This window comes from Sarcophilus harrisii, chromosome 3 (assembly GCF_902635505.1).
Source record: "Sarcophilus harrisii chromosome 3, mSarHar1.11, whole genome shotgun sequence".
Taxonomy (NCBI): Eukaryota; Metazoa; Chordata; class Mammalia; order Dasyuromorphia; family Dasyuridae; genus Sarcophilus; species Sarcophilus harrisii.
In genome coordinates, this window is record NC_045428.1 from 503476729 (window position 1) to 503496144 (window position 19416).

At 34.1% G+C, this 19416-nt stretch overlaps 1 protein-coding gene across 2 annotated transcripts in view; it reads right to left on the reverse strand.

The window, feature by feature from the left end:
* INTS4 (integrator complex subunit 4) overlaps positions 1–19416 on the reverse strand; it is an 87096-nt gene that overhangs the window by 58518 nt on the left and 9162 nt on the right. For both annotated transcript variants that reach the window (XM_031961516.1, XM_031961517.1), the window contains 4 exons: positions 11453–11638; positions 8601–8651; positions 5834–5922; positions 5308–5428 (listed from right to left, as the gene is read on the reverse strand). In XM_031961516.1, the coding sequence (XP_031817376.1) occupies positions 5308–5428; positions 5834–5922; positions 8601–8651; positions 11453–11638 (447 nt within the window). The remainder of the gene's footprint in view (positions 1–5307; positions 5429–5833; positions 5923–8600; positions 8652–11452; positions 11639–19416) is intronic.

A 19416-nucleotide genomic window follows, 5' to 3' on the forward strand; every position in this document is an offset into this window, starting at 1 on the left:
AAAGAAAAAAATATTGTTCTCCAGATGTTGGACCACTATCATTCCCACCCACCATGTAAGAATTCTTTTCTCCAAATGAAACTTCCCCAGTTTCTTCAATCAACCCTCCTAACTTCATGATCTCCAAACCTGTCAGTCCTTTTCTAGACCTGTTAAAGTTTATCAATGTCTAGTCTAAAATGGAATACCTCGAAATAAACATAATATCCCAGATGTGTTCTCAGCAGGATAGAGCATTGTAAGACTCCATCTGAAATACTGTATTTATTCCATCTTTCTATAGCATGGTTTCTAGTCCCCTCACTATTTTCACTGACTATCCAAGAATGGATAAAGTCTAGCTTATTCCTTTTTTACAGATGGAACTAAGGTTCAAACAGGATCAACCAGATGAGACTTTACATATCTCGTCATTTTAAGTCTTGTGTGTTCTTCTCATCATATCACAAAAAGCAACAATTACTTCATTCAGTCAAGTCCCTAAAAACAACACACATACCACATCATATTACCCCCATACCTTCTCCCCCCACCCCTTTTTCCTCTCTCTTACATTTACTTATCCCAGCCTTAAAAAAATATATAAAAAAAAAAAGGAAGGAAGAAAGAAACCCAAGTGAATTCTTACTCTTTTAACAGTCACAATTTAGATTTTCCCTTCAAACACCATTATTTATCACATTTTAGAATGAGCTTAGACTCATTCTAAATTTACCAGCACTAAAGAAAAGCATTTAGCAGTGAGTCCACATACAGACATCCATTCCTGTAATTCTGAAAAGTCTTTTATTTAAAAAGTACTTATTTCTTGATGTCAGAATGAAGAACATGATTATCATCCTTCTGTCTCAGCAGAGGCTATTTCTTAATGTCTGGAATATTCTCTCCCTCTTCACCCGTTCAATTTCTTTCAACCTATTAGAGGCCAATTCAAATGAAATTACTCCTATATAAGTTTTCCCTATCTCTTTCCTGTCAGGATAACAATTTCTTCCTCTCGGACTTCACATATTTCTTTGCTTTGTAACTGTATAATGGACAACTCATATAGCTGATTAAACTTACCAAATATGTTTTATTAGTTTGTGCACAAATACTGATACTGTTATGTACAAAAATCTGATTTCTTTCTCAAAGCAACAGTGAATATGACAAAAATAATCCCTGTCCTTAGGAAGTCTACTGAGTGGAAAGGTCACACAATATACACAGATAAACCAAAGTAACTAGTCATCTCTTAATTGTCAAATCGAATGCCCTTCTCAATCCTCCCTCTGCTTGACCTCTCTGTAGTCTTTGACACATTGTTAATCTTTTGACACCATCTTTCCTTTGATATTCCTCTATTTTCCTGACAATGCTCTCTCCAAGTTCTCCTCTTACCTTCTTGACCCTTCTGCTTTGTCTCATTTGTTGGATTTTCATCCACATCATACTTGTTAACCTTGGTTGGGAGTCCTCCCAACTCTCTCCTGAACCCTCTTTTCATTTCTTTCTATACTATTTCATTTGGTGAAGTCACCAACTCCTAAGCTTTTAATGATCACCTCTTTGCAGATGAATCTCAGTTCAACCTCTCCAGCTCTAACATTTCTTCCAACCTCCAGTCTCAGCATCAAAACTGCTAATGGACATCTCAGATTGGATGCCCCATTGAATTTTAAAACTTGAAATTCCTAAAATGAAACTCATTATCTTTTCCTAGATCCTCCCCTTTTTCTAACTCTTTTTTCTTCTTGAGGGTCACAACCCAGGTGCTGTAAGAGTTTCAGTTGTCACAACATCTCTCATCTATGCACCTTCTCTCCTAGGATGCTGCAATTATTCTTATACAAACCTTCAAACTCTCAAACTCAGGTTATTTTAAGAGTCTGCTGGTTCTTCTCCCTGCCTCATTCTCACCACTCCAAACTATCTTTTAGCCAGCTTTCAAATTGATCTTCCTATACTACAAGTCTAATCACATCCTCCCTTGTTCAATAATCTCTAGTGCTTCCCAGTTACCTTCAGGATCAAATATCAAATCTTTCTTTGGCTTGGAAAGTCCTTCACCATCTCCCCCACTGCCATCTTTGCAGTTATCTTACACCTCCATGGTCTGGTTTCAGTTGATTTCAAAATCACCCCTCTTCAGATCATTTTACTCCCCAGGTTTATGACTTCACCATGCTCCTCCCATCCTTACGTTTTTTTAGCTTTGTAAAAAAGGTGTTATCTCTCTCATTAGACTGTAATTCCTTGAGGGCACAAAGTCTTGTGCCTTTCTTTGTATCCCCAGCACTTAGCCTGGTGCCTAGCACCTAGAAGGTACTTACTAAATGTTAACTGACTGACTCTTATAGGAATATCCAAGAAGGATGAAATCAACATCTGTTATGGCAATGGGGGTTAGGGTTAGAAGGTAGAAAGGAGGATGGGAAATTAGAACCTGAACTGATTTTTGAAGAATAAGGAATCTGAAAGGGGAAGATGTGTGTGTTACACATCCCCAAGCAGAGTACAAACTACATGAAGAACAGAACATGTTTGAGATTAGTTTTTGTTTTTTTCTCTGCAAGCACCAGAGTCAGGATTTTGACACAAAAAAGATACTTGATAAATATGTGAATTTTTTTTCCCCTTTTTTTTCTTTTTTAATACATCCAGAAGTCTAAGAGCTATTTCCCCACTGGTTTTAAAGTATCTATTTGGTAATTTAATGAGAAGCTCATTAAAAAAAAAAAAATCTCTTAATTTTTATATATATTTTAGTAACTAGAAAATAAACAAAGAATAATTAACTTCCAGAGACACTGACACCTGGGAGAGAGAGAAGAGGAAGCCTCTCCTGATTTACATCTGTTGTCCTCTAGAGCAATGATCTATATCCACTTACCGACGTACACAGTTTCTCTCAGTGAACAAGTTTCTGAAGTGATTTTCATTTTTGTTGTTCTGACCCAACACAAAGCACAATACCTGGCACACGATAGCAGATGCTTAACAAATATATGCTACTTGACTGACAACTTCCACAAAAGCAAAGAAGGTTCAGAATTGGAAGTTACCTTAAAGATAACCTAGTATAACCTAGTCCTAATTCCTTCATTTTGTAGATAAAAGTAGCAGAGTAGCATTCACTTAAGCTTCTGGAGCTTGGTTCCTCAACTGTCAAAAATAGATACTTTAAAAAGAAAAATAAAAGAAGAGAAAGATACTAATGCTCTATTTACCCCATGGTAAGATATAAAAATGGTAAAGCACTTCAGAAATGAGAATTATTATCATTAAAGCCAAACTAAGGCCTTGTCCAATGCCCAATATCATGTACATAGAGAATACAAAAACCAGGGCTACAACTAAGGTAACCTGAATCCCAGGTGAATGTTTCTCCCTTCCCCCCATCATATGATAGTAACATCTTTATTTTTGAATGCTGGGAAATTTACAAGCATATATGTAAAGTCCTTTTGGAGAAAAGTAATAAACTCAAAAAAGTACATAAAAGGATCTCAAAAAATCCTTAAAATGCTCAAATCACTAAATATAGCAATAGTTCTGGTTTCAGTTACAGAGAAAGTTGAAGGAAAATCACATTACATGTCAATGTATTGCTCTGTTTCTTGGAGTGTCCCTGTGACAGTAAAGGGAAACCGGTAGTTAAGAGAGGAAAAAAGAAAGAGGGGAAAGCTCAATCGATCAAACAATATTTAGTAAGTGCCCACTATGTGCCAGGTATCATGTCAAATATTAGGTATATAAAAAGAGGCAAAAGACAGTCCCTACCTTCAAGGAGCTTACAATCTAAAGGGAGAAAGAGAAGGCTAACTAGTTGTTGTTTATCCTCTATTTTTAAACAGGACTAGTTACACCAGAATCAAGTCTTGACTCATGTGTGAAATGGAGTTAAATGACACAGAGTTGTGCAAAATCTTCAGCCTCACTTTCTCTTCCAGTCATCAAAGTACAGTGGCAGGACAAAAATCAGGAAAACTACAGATGGTCCAGGATGCAGTGGATGATACTGGCATCTTTGGTTCAATAATAGTAACAACATGGTACTTTGACATCCTTCCACAAAGATCCACATCCTTGTACATTACATTCCCATTGAGTTCTATTATACATTTGACATAATTTCCAGCATTCTAGGGAGGGCCTATGCCTACCTAACTAAAAGAGTTTCTGCTACTATGTTTCAGGGTTACATAGTTTTAGAGGGCACTTTTTTGGTATAACCTGCCCAAGTGAAGCAATTATACATGGGATAAGTGTTATTTTCTAGAACAATATGTACATTAAATTTTGAAAAGTGATTTATATTTTATTATAGTATAGCAAATAAAGTAGAAAAAATAAGACAATCTCATCACATATCAGTTTCATTAATCTTGTAAAATAGGAGTAATACACTACCTACTCAGAGCACAAATTAAAAAGTCCATTATAAATGTAAAGTACTTCTTTGCTGTCATCATCACCACCACCATCATATAACAACAATGATAATGCTGATAATAGTGCAGGACTTTATAGGAAGTCTCATAGACATCTGTTTTATAACTAGGACTGTTTCTACATTAGAAACAATTACAATCTTTTACACTCTCTAGAGAGATTGTAAGAAAAAACCTGTCCCATAAAATTTACCTAGGTTTGGTAGGGCAACAGAAGAACCAGAGCTGCCAATGTCCTCGCTAAGGGAGGATCAAATACGATAACTACTTTGGGTTTTCCAATTTCCAAAGAGGCAGTATGGTACCCTGAATAAAAGGTTAATTTCTAAGATGAACTTGTGGATTCAAATCCTACTTCTGACACATAATGGTTGTGTGACCTTGGGTAAGTTATTTATTAGTTGTAGAGCAATGCCAACTTACATTAGTAAAGAAAGAGCTTTACTAAAAGCTCAATTCAAAATTCAATTCACAGGACAGGAGCCCTAAGCAATAAATCATGCAGCTATGGGCCTTTAAATATAGTTTACTGTTATTACCTTATATTATATAAGATATAATACATAAGAAGGGTTAGGTAATTGTTTTCAAGATCACATCATTGGTTATTGAGAAAGCAAGTATTAGAATGCTTTTACTCAATGCTTTGGTTTACAGGAATTATTGCAATCCTGAAAAGTTATACATAAATGAAATCAGAATGAAATAAACTAGGGAAGCTTACTATTTAAAGGGTAAATTCTAACATTACATTAATTACCTCCCCCCAAAAAAATGTTCAGAGTTTTTGACAAACTATTTCCCTGCCAAACCAAACCCTATATCTAATACTGGCAGGGAGAAAAAACAAAACAAAACAAAAGTAACTTACCAAAAGCTTTGCTGCTTGGACTCGAACCACCCAAGAACCATCACTGACCATGTGACAAATTTTTCCAAAAGCATCATCAACTAAGCGAATTTCCTCATTAGAAGAAGGAATAGGCACAATGCTAAATAATAAATAATTTAAAAAAAAACTTACTTCAAACATGAAATCTTAGGTTTGGAATCAACAGAATAAAAATTATTATAATGTAGATGGGAACATTAAAAAATACAACAATAAACAAGCCTAGTCCTACAGTAAATTGATCAGATTAAATACTTTTACTTTTAGAATAGGAAGCAACATAAAATCAATGCAATTAAGACAATGGGAAACATAAGGACTTAAGTGTTCTGAAAAAGGCAGTCATTTATAATTATTTGGTTCAATAATAATAATATAGTACTTTCACATACTTCCATTATGTGAACTTTGGACGTTCCCAGTGAGTTCTGCTGGGGTTTTATGAGTGGAAAGAAAAAAATTGTTTGATGATAAACAGAAGTATCTTTTTACCCCTCATACAGACCTTTCAGGATAGAGCTGACTAAGGACCCAAATTAACTGAACAGCGGCACTCCGTACTTGTTCATAATCATCAGAGAGCAGTCTACAGGCCTGTAAAGAAAGTTTCCAATAAGACTAATTATATATTCCTATTTGGTACTGTGCCAAGTGCTTTATAAGTATTTCATTTGAGTTTCACAACAATTCTGGAGCTAGATACTATTATTGTACTCATTTGTTGCCCAGGGTCCCACAGCTAGTATGTATCTGAAGCTAAACTTGAATTCAAGTCTTTTTGACTCTAATCTACTCCATCCACTGCGCTATATTACTATTTGCACATGGCAATGGGGATGTGGAGTGGGGGAAGAGGAGGAGGGGAATGAATGGTAGGATAATGTTGGAAGAAAACATATTTATTGCCATATGGCACTATGCAGCCAGGCAAGACATCCAGTTAGTTTACTAACATGCATAACTTCAGTAATAATAACAATGATAGCTAGCATTTATAAAGCGCTTTAAGATTTACAAAGTCTTTTACATGGTATCTCATTTTATCCAATAACTGATCTATGAAGTAGATATTGTTATTATCCCCATTCTACAGACAAGGAAATTCAAACTGAGAAAGTTTAAGTGATATCCTGTGGGTCACATAGCTAGTAAGGGGATGAAGCAGGAATCTAAGCCGGGTCCTTTTGGACTTCAAGTTTTGTGCCAGCTAGCTATTTCTAGTCAACAAATCTTAAAGATCGATAATGAGCTGAGGCCAAAATCAGAAAGGAAACGATTAGCCTAAAATGCATTTGGAAAATTTTGTAATATTTTCAATGATCACAACTCGCCACACACTGTGCTGAAGATGTGATATGACTGTAAATCACGGAACATCATGACCACAAAAGAGTTATTGCAAATGACTCAAAGGACAACTAAACATAAATGGCTGTAGAATGCTACCACCAATGTGTTTGACAGAAAAGCAGCAAAAATGACAATGAACTGAATATACAATTAAACAGGCTAGGGGGAAAAATTAGCAACCCTAAAACAGTATAAAAGGAGAAATCTTTACAGGAGAAATAAATTCAAAAGCAAAAAATCCCACTGAACAGATAAAGAGATGATTTTTAAAAAACTAACAAAATCAACAAAACATAGCCAACATAATCAAGAAAAAGAAAACAAACAAGGTAAGTTAATAATGCAAAGGAAAAGAATTATCAAAAATTACTATACATAATTATATGCTAACAAAACAGAATTCAAAGTTAATTTATGAATACTTAGAAAAATATAAATTATTCCAATTAAAAACAACAACAACAAGAAATATTAATCCTAATCCACTCCTACAAAAAGAAACCAAGAATGCCAGAAATAAATGGCTAACCAAAAGGAACATGGTTCAAATATATTTATGAGGGAAATCTATCAAACATTTAAAGAGCAATTACGGTAAAAGCTATTCTCAAAAATGTAGAAACAGAAAGCCCCTTATGAAACAAATATCATCCATCCTGATAGTCAAATCAAGAAAAGTCAAGATAAAGAGAAATATCAATTTCATTAATAAATACTGTTGCCAAAAATTTAAATAAAATCCTTATTAGGATTCTTTATATGTATTCATGCAAGTGTGTACATAACTTGAAAATAATTCATTATAACCAAGTTGGATCCATACTAGGGATACAAGAATAGTTTAACTTTAGAAAAATAATTATTAATCATGTAAACAAAATAATGGCGAAAGGCATTATGGAGAAAAGGAAGAGGGCCGAATGTATTGAGAATGAATATCAACAGATGGCCCAGTACTTCTAAGACCTTAACAGAACAAGAATAAGGTCTCTCAAGTGCAATGAGTAGATCTCTGGATTTATTAGAAAATTTAGGATTATAGAATATGGACAAAATATTTCATATAATAAGGAATATGGGTAGATTGCAATTTGTATCAGTAGAAGAAATACTCAAAATAATAAGATCACAAATTCATCAATGTACATGCAATACACTTTGTTAGGTACTGAGGAAAATAACAAAAACTATGTCACTATCTTCTGGGAGCTTAGAATAAAATGGGGAAGATAATTAGAATACAATCAATAAAAAGGGAAATATAATGTGTATGAAATCAGACTGGGAAAAATCATCTGTGTCATAAGATCAAAAAGGGCTTCTTCTAAGAAATGGTATTTGAAATATGGGCCTTGAAAGGTAGAAGGAAGAGGTGGAAAATAAGGGAAGGAACACTCCAAGATTAGGAACATTTATAAGAAGCAGTGATAAGACAGAAGAGTTCAGGACATAATTAGGCACAGAAAATCATGTTATATGGCTAGAACGCAGTGTTTATGAGGAAAGCAGCATGAGGTAAAACCTGAATGGGCTATAGATACAATGTACCAGAGATAGCATACAGAAATTATTGCATTGCCTGACATGAGTCCTAAAAAAGAGACTGGTGAGGGCTCAGAATATTGTCCTCCTACTAAAAATGCCTTTTATTTCCATATTAATCCTGTGACAACAAAGTATAGCTTTCTGACTTAATGATAGTATATGGAAAAATTCTAAAACTTAAGCAAGAGGGATTATTTTCATAGTTCCAGTCATAAAAGAACTGGAATAACTGGTTGTTTTGTTTTTCTCCTAAAACCCATCTGTTCTGTGAAACTCTGATACAAAACTTCCTATCACCTGAAGCCAACAACTTTCACTTGTTTTGGCCTCAGGAAAAAAAAAGACTGCCCCATTCCCATGACAAAAGTAATTGTTACCTGGTTATAAATTGTTTGATGTAATTTCAGTCCTCTTTCATGGAGCTGCAACTAAAGAAGAAAGAAATGGCAACTTCAACATTTGGACATGTTTATCTGATATTAATATAACATTTAACATTTTCAAAGGACTTCACAATTTGCATAGGGCTTTCCTTCTAACAACTCTGGGGAGGAGTTAATGGATATGTCATTTCCACTAAACAGATAAGGAAAATAAAACTAAGAGTAAAACTAACTTGATCAAGGTCACAAAGACAGAATCAAGACATAAAGCCAGGTACTCTTTACCTCAGCCTCAGAGCAACACAATTAAAGAATTTGACCAAATATTTTATGAGAACCCTTCATTGAATATATTAAACAAAAAAAAAGCAAATTCAGGGAATGCCTAGGGGTGTCACTGTCTCAGTGCTCAGATACGGATGTGAGAAAAATTTGGTTAATATATAACAAACAGCCTAAGAGGAAATATGGAAAGACATATAAATCCATGCAGAGTGAAAAAATCTATACCAGCACAACAAAACTGGAAGAAAAAAATAAAACTGAACACTACAATTATTAAAAATGGGGTCTGGCCCTAGAGGAGAAATAAACAACCATATCTCTATACTTTTCTTGGAAAGGTAAGAGACTACAGGTGTGGCATAGCACACATGCTGTTAGAAAGTGGACACTGTTACTGGATCTGTATCCCAAAAAAATCATAAAAGAGGGAAAAGGACCCACATGTACAAAAATGTTTGTGGCAGCTCTTTTTGTGGTAGCAAAGAATTGGAAAATTAGTAGATGCCCATCAATTCCATGGGGAATGGCTGAACAGTTATGTTATATGAAAGTGATGGAATATTTTTGTTCTACAAAAAATGTTGAACAGACTGACATTAGAAAGGCCTGGAAAGATTTACACAAACTGATGTTGAGTGAAATAAGCAGAATCAACAATACATTTTCCACAGTAACAGCAAGACTGTGTGATGATCAACTGTTTAAGACTTGGTTCTTATCAGTTCAGTGCTACAAGGTAATCCTGATAAACTTTGGATAGAAAATGCATCCAGAAAGAGAACTATGGAAATTGAATATAAATCAACACATGCTATGTTCATTTTTTCCCTTTTTCTTCTGTTTTTTTTTTTTCTTCTCTCATGGTTTTCCCCTTGTATTCTGATTTTTCTCTCCCAAAATGATTCATAAAGAAATGTGTATTAAAAAGTTAATACACATGTATAACCAGAAAAAAAAACTTAAAAACAACAACAAAAAAAAAGGTGGTCACTGTGCTGATTACTTTTGATCTCTTTTCTTTTTTCCTAAAAGGAAGAAGAGGAGTATATTCAAAAACGAATGGGATGCAAGTGCAAAAGGCAGCAATAAAAACAAAAAGGCTATCTGAGGAAGGAAGAGCTAAAGAAAAAAATTTACTTCACCCACATTTCAAAAAATAGGAAAAAAAAACTAAACACCTATTAAGTGTTAGGCCTGTAGCCTCCAAGACATTAAAAGCCAGTTAATGTTTGAATCAGTCCCAGGTACTATGAACAAACACATAACAAAGCACACAAATAGAAACATTCCACTACAAACACACTCAATCACATGCTCATACACACACACACACACAAATATATATATATATATATTCAAAATCCTGAAAGAATGAATCAACTGAGCATAGAAGGCATCTGTTAAAACTGTAACTAAATAAAAACTGCTTTCCCAACAAGCAATGGTCCAGCCTTTTCTCCAATGAAGGGAACTCTGCCTTCTGAGGCAGCATACGGCACTTAGAGCTAGTTTAGAAAGGTTTCTCTTACATCAACCTTCAATATTTCCGTGTAATGTCTACCTCTGCACCTAAGCACAAGTCAAATCCTCTTTTCCAAATGCTCCATCATCAGATCAGAGTGAGAGCTAAAAGGAACCCCAGAGGCCATCTGCTCCAGAAAAATGAAAGACCCAGCCAAGTTTAGTGACCTGCCCAAGGTCACACAGGTAGGGTGTGTCAGAGGAAGGTAAGCCCTGACCCCTCCCCATCACATATGCTCTCCACTCAGTTGTCTAAGCTGCCTTTACCCCTCACCAAGCCTTTCTTCCTATTGGCCCTATGATGAACCAGTTTCTAGTCCTGTTTCCTTATCTTTTTACTCAGCGGGTCTTGCTCCACCTCAACCATCTTATTTCAACCAGAACATAAGTCAACCTGTCACTAATTTTATTGAAACCCAAATTTAAAATCTGGATGGCAATCTCCCTATCAGCCAACCTGGTTATTCTGTCAAATGAGAACATGAGTTTAGTCTGATAGGAAGATATGCTAACTTTTAGTGATAATTTCTTTTTCTAATCACATTCAACAAAGCACATACACATGACCCCTTCTCAGAAGTACATTTACAAGACACACACCTGATTGTGCAGTCTTAGATTTGCTCAAAGGTGTATACATGCTAACACATTTAGAATCACATGCATGAACATACACTTTTACATACATATCATACTTACATGTAAAGACAAGTCTGGAACACATATACACATGTACATCTTAAAACACACCATAAGACCCCATGTATTCTAATAAATATTTACTAAATACTCATTACATGGGCATTATAAGGGGCATAAAAATAAAAAACAAAAACAAACCTAAGTCTAATCACATTATATAAGAATCCAAGTTTTTCACTTCTAGAAAATCTTAGGTTTTAAACTCAAATCCGAAGGCCTTGTTAAGAAGAAAAGATATATATATATATAAGAGCATGCGATACGTTAACAAATTTGACCCAAATTTAAAACAAAAACAAATTAAAACGGTCTGTACTTCATTTTCCAATTTTATTTACCATTGCTTTTATAGCTGCTGTCCGGACACGAGGATCCTGATCCACAAAATAATCCCCTATAATCTTCTGGACATCTTTGGTAGCCAGCCCTTCAGTATCCTTGGCAACATTTTTTTCCAAAGAGCCCAGATTGCCAAGTAACTGCAGACACTTGTTTCTTACACCATGAGAGGTGTCTGTTAGATGCTATAATAGAAAAAAGAAACCAAAAGATATTACTGAGGTTGATTAATTTTTAAAAAAAATTCCATAACCTTTACAACGTATGATAAATATGAGGCAGCACCTCAGAGTTGTTTTAATTTACATTCCTGATTTAGAACATTTTTTTCATAAGGCTATGGATAGTTTGGATTTTCTCCTTTGAAAACAACCTATTTACATGTGTTGACTAAATGTTAACTGAGGAATGGGTTTTATTCCTATAAATCTGAATCAATAAAATTAAATTTAAAGATTAATAAAAGAACAGACCATTAGCCTGTTAGTCTGACATACTGACCTCATTTCTTTTTATGATAAGGCTAGACTAGAATAGATTAGAGGGCTATCACAAGCCTGAAGTTCAGCAAAATATTCAACAGTTTCTCATGATATTCATTTACACAACATAGAGAAATATGGCCTGAAAGAGTCTTTGATTAGGTAGTCTGGTGATTGGTTGAATAATTAAATCCAAAAAATAAGGCAGATAAAGCTAAGCATAGCACGTATCACAGATTTTTGTGAGAACAAGTTTCAAAGAATTGGTGAGAATACTCTGGTTTAAAATTATATAGAAGTCAGCCAAGGATGGATGGGAAGCTCTCAAAAATGAATTCTGAATGCACAAAGAAAAACTATTTCTAAAAGAACAAAAGGAGGGAGTAACCTGAAGAAATCAAAGGAGTCTCAGAGAATGCAGTAACCAACCTAGAATTTTTTTAAGTGTATACACACACACAAACACACACACACCATTGTTGTTTGTCCCTCATTCTCAAAGAGGACCATGAAATCAGGGAGATGATGCCATGACATATAAACGAATTGGATTTAAACAAAGAAGGGCTGTGCAAAATGGCCAATCTCATTTTCTTCTCTGGAGTTACCTGACAAGATATAGATCTAGACACCTGCAGTTGGCCCCAGATGCAAGTATTTGTTAGACCAAAGTATCATTATGATAATATGAAAAGTAATGTATGGCCAGATCTTTAACAATTTCATCAGGATTACTAAGGTTCAGACTAAGAAGAACAAAAAAGATTCTGTTTTACTTTTTAAGCTCTCTTGTGGGAGGAGGGGGAAAGGAAAGGACCAAGTGAACAGTAGCACAGTCAGAAGAAGCTAAGATAATGAATCACTAATCACTAGTGGAGAGAATGAAATCAGTTCTCATTTTGCTTCTGTTTTCTGTACCAAGAAGAATCATCTTTGTCTCAAAAAGGAAATAAGAATCAATGACAGGAATGGAAACTCTAGCTAAGATAAGAATAATAGTAAGTGAGGGTAGGGAAATCCTCCCACCTCCAAAGAGAAAGTGAGAGGTGGGGAAAAAATATCTCCTTCTCCTCTGTCAATGGAAGGAATGGTACCTATTTGTCTTTGATGAATTCAGATCATCAGAATCCAACAACTAGACACCAGTCCGTTAAGTTTAACTACAGTTCCTGGCAAAATTTAAAATGTATTATATAAAAGGAACATTAGTGATCATCAAAAACAAGCCTAGTTTCTCAAAAGACAGATCATAACACAACCAAATAAGACAGGTTCATAGGAAGTAAAATGGATAATTTTGATGAAATTAAATTTAAAAATTTTACACAAATAAAAGCAATGCAGTTAAGATTAAAAGAAAAGAAAGAAAATGGGAAAAAATCTCTATAGAAAATTTTTTTGATAAAGGTATCATTTCTTGTGTATATAGGGAACTAAAGCAATTTATAAAAATAAGGGTCATTTCCCAATTGATAAGTGGTCAAAGGATATGAAGACAAAGTTTTCAAAGCTATTGATAATCATATGAAAAAAATGCTCTAAGTCTCTAATTAGAAAAATGCATCTTTAAAAAATTCTGAGGAATTACCTTACATCCATCAGATTAACTAATATGACAGAAAAGGAAAATGACAAAAGCTGGAAGGGAATGTAGAATTTAAAAAAAAAACAAAGGGACAATAATGTACTGTTTGTACAACCAAACTGCTCAACCACCCTGGAAAAAAAATTTGTAACTATACCCTAAAGAATATAAAACTGTGCATATCCTCTAATACAAGTCTGGATCTCAGAAAGAAAAAGGAAAAAAAGAAAAGGATCCATATGTACAAAATCATGTACAGCATCTTTTTTTGTACTAGCAAAGAATTAGAAACTGAGAAAATGTCTATCAGTTGGGGAATTACTGACAAGTTATGGTATATGAAAGTGATAGAATACTACTGTGCTGTAAGAAATGAAATGGGTAGTTTCAGAAATAACTAGGGAGACTTATATGAACTGATACAAAATGGAATAGCAGAACAAGAACATTGTACACAGTAACAGCAATTATTATAACAATGATCAATGGCGACAGAATTAGTTCCTCTCCTCAATTCTAAAGACCTCATAATGAAAAATGTTATAACTCCAGAGAGAGAACTGATGAACTCTGAATGCAGATGGAAGCATTTTTCTTAGGTTTTTGTCTCCCCCCAGAACATGTGGAAACATGTCTTGCATGACTTTTTATGTGCAATGGGTATCATGTGTCTTGCCTTCTCAATAAGTAGGGAGAAAGTACAGAAGGAAGAAAAGAACTTGGAACTGAAAAATAAAATAAAAAAAAATTAACCAAAAAAGGGGGTGGGGAGGAAAGATAAGTCATGAGAAACTAATCTAATTTCCTTAATTGTTATTTTAGTAGATAAGCTCATGAAAGGCAGCAGCTCTGTAAAAAGGAGTATAGTTTTTGGAAGTTAGGAAGATCTGACTTCCAATTCTACCTTTGACAATTTGAATGATTTGTTCATATAAACATGTTAGAGCAGTGGCCCCTAAAGTGGATGCACAAGAAAATCGACTGGAGGGGATAAAGAAATTAATATAATTGAGAAAGTAGTGCAACTGAACAGCATGGGTGTACAGCCACTTCCTTCCTCTGATGCCTTCCCTATCCATAGCCTCCTACTCAAGTGCTTCTCTCTCAGAAAGGCAATGTGTTACTCACCATTTAGCCTCTGGCCCTAATTTATCTCTTATCGCCTTCTTCTGCTCTTACTGCAGAAGCACAAACTTTTGGAGACCTCTGGATCAAGTAAAAAAATTTCTTATACTATCAATAAAATGAAAATTAATTTTTAAAAAAGTTTAATTCTATTTCACCTTTTTAAATTTCTATTTTGTGAATGTTTTACACTGTCCATATTAGTATTATAATTATAAATATATATTACTGGGATTGCATGCTCAAAATTATTTGTTTTGGGGTATGTTCAAAAGTTTAGACATTATTAGGGTCAACAATAGGATAGTTAAGTGTATGTGAAAAAACTCAAATGGCTAAACCCAAAAAGTAATCCATTCCTCGTTTGATGTCAAATTAGAAAGAGGTTTCTAGTGGAATACTCCCAAGGATTCAAGACCACATATTTAGAGCTAAGAAAGACCTTAAAGTTCATCCAGTATAAACTCTTCATTTTGTAGAAAAGGGAACTAAAGTCTAGAGACATTATGGACTTGGCCCAAGGTCATATAAATAGGAATGGCCAAAATGAGGATTTGAAACCAGGTCCTCTGATTCAAAATCCAGTGCTTGGCAATAACTAAGATAAAGATTGAATTCTTTCTTACCAAATTTGTGGATAAAGACAAAGCTTGGAGGTATATGTTATATCAATGGGTAGAAACTGCAGGGAGCCAGATTTAAGCTTGATGAAATGAAAAAAGTCAAACAATCAAAGCCATCCAGAAGTGGATGCTCTGCCTCTGGAGCTATCCCTTCCCCAGAGGCTTTGAGCCAAAAGTCCAATGATCATTTTTTGGACATGCTATAGAATGAAACCTTATTCTTATTTAGATCGTACTAGTGGTCAGATGAGTTCCTTCCAAGTATGAGATGTGAACAGGCAATAATGAATCAAAGTCAACTGAGAATGGGTATCTAATGAAAACTCTTCCACATCCCAGATTTAGACTGGGCCTTATGCCATTTCAAATTTTTGTTCAATGATCTGGTAGAAAAGGAATAAATACTAAGTTTTTCAAACCTGAATATGACAAAGATGAAACAAATTCGGTAGAAAATAGAATTACACCATTATCTTTATAATTCCACAAAAAAATTCCAAAAGGGTCAAATACCTAAAAATTTTAAAAGTTATATGATTAAAATTAGAGAATAAGTTATATAATTTTATAACTGGATAAAGGGAGCAGGGAATCTTAAGTCATAATCAGAAGATATTTTTAAAAAAGAATTTCAATGATAAAAATGAATAACTAAAATAAGGAAAAATATTAATATTTCTCATCAAAATTTGTTATTTCAAATCTATAGGGAATTTATACATTATAAAACTCTTAGAGAATAGGGAATGTTTCTTTCTTTGTATTTCTATCACCAATACCTTGCATAGTGTCTGTCACATAATAAGATATTTGTTGATTCAGATGGTTGACTTCGAATAATTTTCTAATAAGTAAGTGGTCAAAGGATATTCAAAAAACTGTTCTCAAAAATAGAAATGTAAACCTTTGATAGCCACTTGAAAATGCACCCCAAAATCACTAATAAAATTAAAATTCTGGGTTACCATCATATATCTAAATTGACAAAAATGGTAAAAGCAAAATATTCAATATTGGCAGGAATGTGGGAAAATAGGTTCACTAATTTGCTACTAGTGGGAATATGAATTGCTTCAACTATTCTGGGAAGCAATCTGAAGTTATACAAAAATTGCAAAAAACATTCATACCCTCTGAGGTAGCAATTTTACTTTTACAGGTTTATACCCTAAGGAAGTTGTTAAATTGAAAATGCCCCAGCATAAAAATGTTGCAGGATTTTTTTTTAAAAAGAAAAAATAGAAAATTAACTATGTGTCTAATAATTGGACAATGGCTGAATATATTGTGGCGTGTTAATTTAACGAAATATTATTGCACCAAAAAGAATGATGAATTTGATGAATATTAAGTTATGAAATGTTAACGATGAAAAAACTTAACTAAAAAGATCTAATGTTCCCACAGATACATCTTTATCAATGAACAGAAAGGCTGCATTTTATAGTAAGATCTGGACTTAAATTCTACTTCTGACACAATAAGTAGCTGGGTAACTACAAACAAGGCATTGACCTCTCAATATTCCAGACAATTCTCTGGGAGTATAAGGTACAGGTAAGTTACTGATCAATTTAAATCTTAAAGGAATTTCTAAATAGTTAACTGTGCTGACAAAAACATAAAATTCCAAACTAGAAAAAAATGACAGTAGCAAAACAAAACAAAAAACAACTATGCTAAGACAAGTCCTCTTCACATACCACTGAAAAATCCTGAAAGTTATCACTGGAAATAAACAGGAACTGAGGAATATAGAGAAGAAAAAGCGTAAGAGATTAAATAAACAATTAACTATCATAATTCTGAATCTGAATGAGATGAACTCATAAAATGGAAGAGGTGAGCAGAATGGATTAGAAAGCAAAACTAACAATATGCTATTTAATAACAATAAGAAACATACTTAAAACAAAGACTGACAAAATAATGGGTTGAAACAAAATCTATTATTTTGATTCTAACTAAAAAGCACTCCTTAAAAATGACAAATAATTCTCCAAACAAATAATATACATTCTATGACTGTTAACTGGAAAATCAGATGTCCCTGCGAACCTTCTACTATAGTGAAAGGATGACCTTGTACTTTTAAAAATCACTTTAGAAACAAAGATCTTAAGTCTTCTATATAGCAAAGAGACAAAACTAAAATCTATATTAAAGATAGTTGGGGGAAAAAAACTGAGAAGTTACAACTTAAAGAATATTTGTACATAGAACAGAAGACATCTTTTCAACAAAACCTGCATAATGAGTTCCCATCACTACTGACCAGCATCATTTGATAAGACACATACCACCTACATAACTCAAACTGGAATAAAACCACAGCCTGAAAGGACCAAATCCCTAGCTTTAAAATGATTTTATAGAATGAAGTCACAATATTTATTATTGTGCTTATCTTCCAAAGTATTTAAAAAGGAATGAATCAATCAGTTCTCAGAAATCAAAAATTGCTATCTAATTTCACAACTATTTTGATTCTTTTTCTTCTCAGAATCTCAAAACAGTCTTTTGAAAAAGTATTTATGAAGCACTCAGTACATGGACATGTTATATAAATGCCATGCATAAAAGAATATTGATTAGAAACCAAGATTAAACTTGAAGAATGAGTTCCTATTTGTAAAACATCTTATGGTTTCCAAAACATTCTCTTTCCACTAGCTCTATAGAATGGGTTAACTAATACACAAGTCATTATCTTCTTTTTCAAAGTGAGGAAGTTGGGCTCAGATTAAATCATAAGCTTTAGGGTCAAGTCCTGACCATATTCCATCCTGGCCATGTGACCTTGAATAGTTCATCTAATGTTAACACTCATACTTACAAATCTCATGGGATCTCAAGGGACAATAAAGGGTATTAACACAAACGAAATTAAGACTTCTGATTCTTTTTTTGTATTATTATTTTTTTTATATTATAATAACTTTTTATTGACAGAACCCATGCCAGGGTAATTATCCCTTGCACTCACTTCTGTTCCGATTTTTCCCTCCCACCCTCCACCCCCTCCCCTAGATGGCAAGCAGTCCTATATATGTTGGATGTGTCGTAGTATATCCTAGATACGATATATGTGTGCAGAACCAAACAGTTTTCTTGTTGCACAGGGAGAATTGGATTCAGAAGGTAAAAATAACCCAGGAAGAAAAACAAAAATGCAAACAGTTTACATTCATTTTCCAGTGTTTTTTCTTTGGGTGTAGCTGCTTCTGTCCATCATTGATCAACTGAAACTGAATTAGGTCTCTTTGTCAAAGAAATCCACTTCCATCAAAATACATCTTCATACAGTATCGTTGTTGAAGTATATGATCTCTTGGTTCTGTTCATTTCATGTCCTTTTCCTTTCTTTATGATCTCTTTGGGATATAACCCAGTAGTAGCACTGCCGGATCAAAGAGTATGCACAGTTTGAAAAAGAATCAGAAGTCTTACTGGGCTTATACCCCAAGGAGATACTAAAGAAGGGAAAGGGACCTGTATGTACCAAAATGTTTGTGGCAGGTCTCTTTGTAGTGGCCAGAAACTGGAAACTGAGTAAATGCCCATCAACTGGAGAATGGCTGAATAAATTGTGATACATGAATAAAATGGAATATTCTTGTTCTGTAAGAAATGACCAACAGGTTGATTTCAGAAAGGCCTGGAGAGACTTACACGAACTGATGCTGAGTGAAATGAGCAGGACCAGGAGATCATTATATACTTCAACAACAATACTATATGATGATCAATTCTGATGGACCTGGCCATCCTCAGCAAGGAGATGAATCAAATCAGTTCCAATGGAGCAGTAATGAACTGAACCAGCGAAAGAACTCTGGGAGATGACTAAGAACCATTACATTGAATTCCCAATCCCTATATTTTTGCCCACCTGCATTTTAAATTTCCTTCACAGGCTAATTGTACAATATTTCAGAGTCCGATTTTTTTTATACAGCAAAATAACGGTTTGGTCATGTATACTTATTGTGTATCTAATTTATATTTTAATATATTTAACATCTACTGGTCATCCTGCCATCTGGGGGAGGGGGGAAGGGAAGGAGGGGAAAAATTGGAACAAGAGGTTTGGCAATTGTCAATGCTGTAAAGTTACCCATACATATAGCCTATAAATAAAAGGTTAT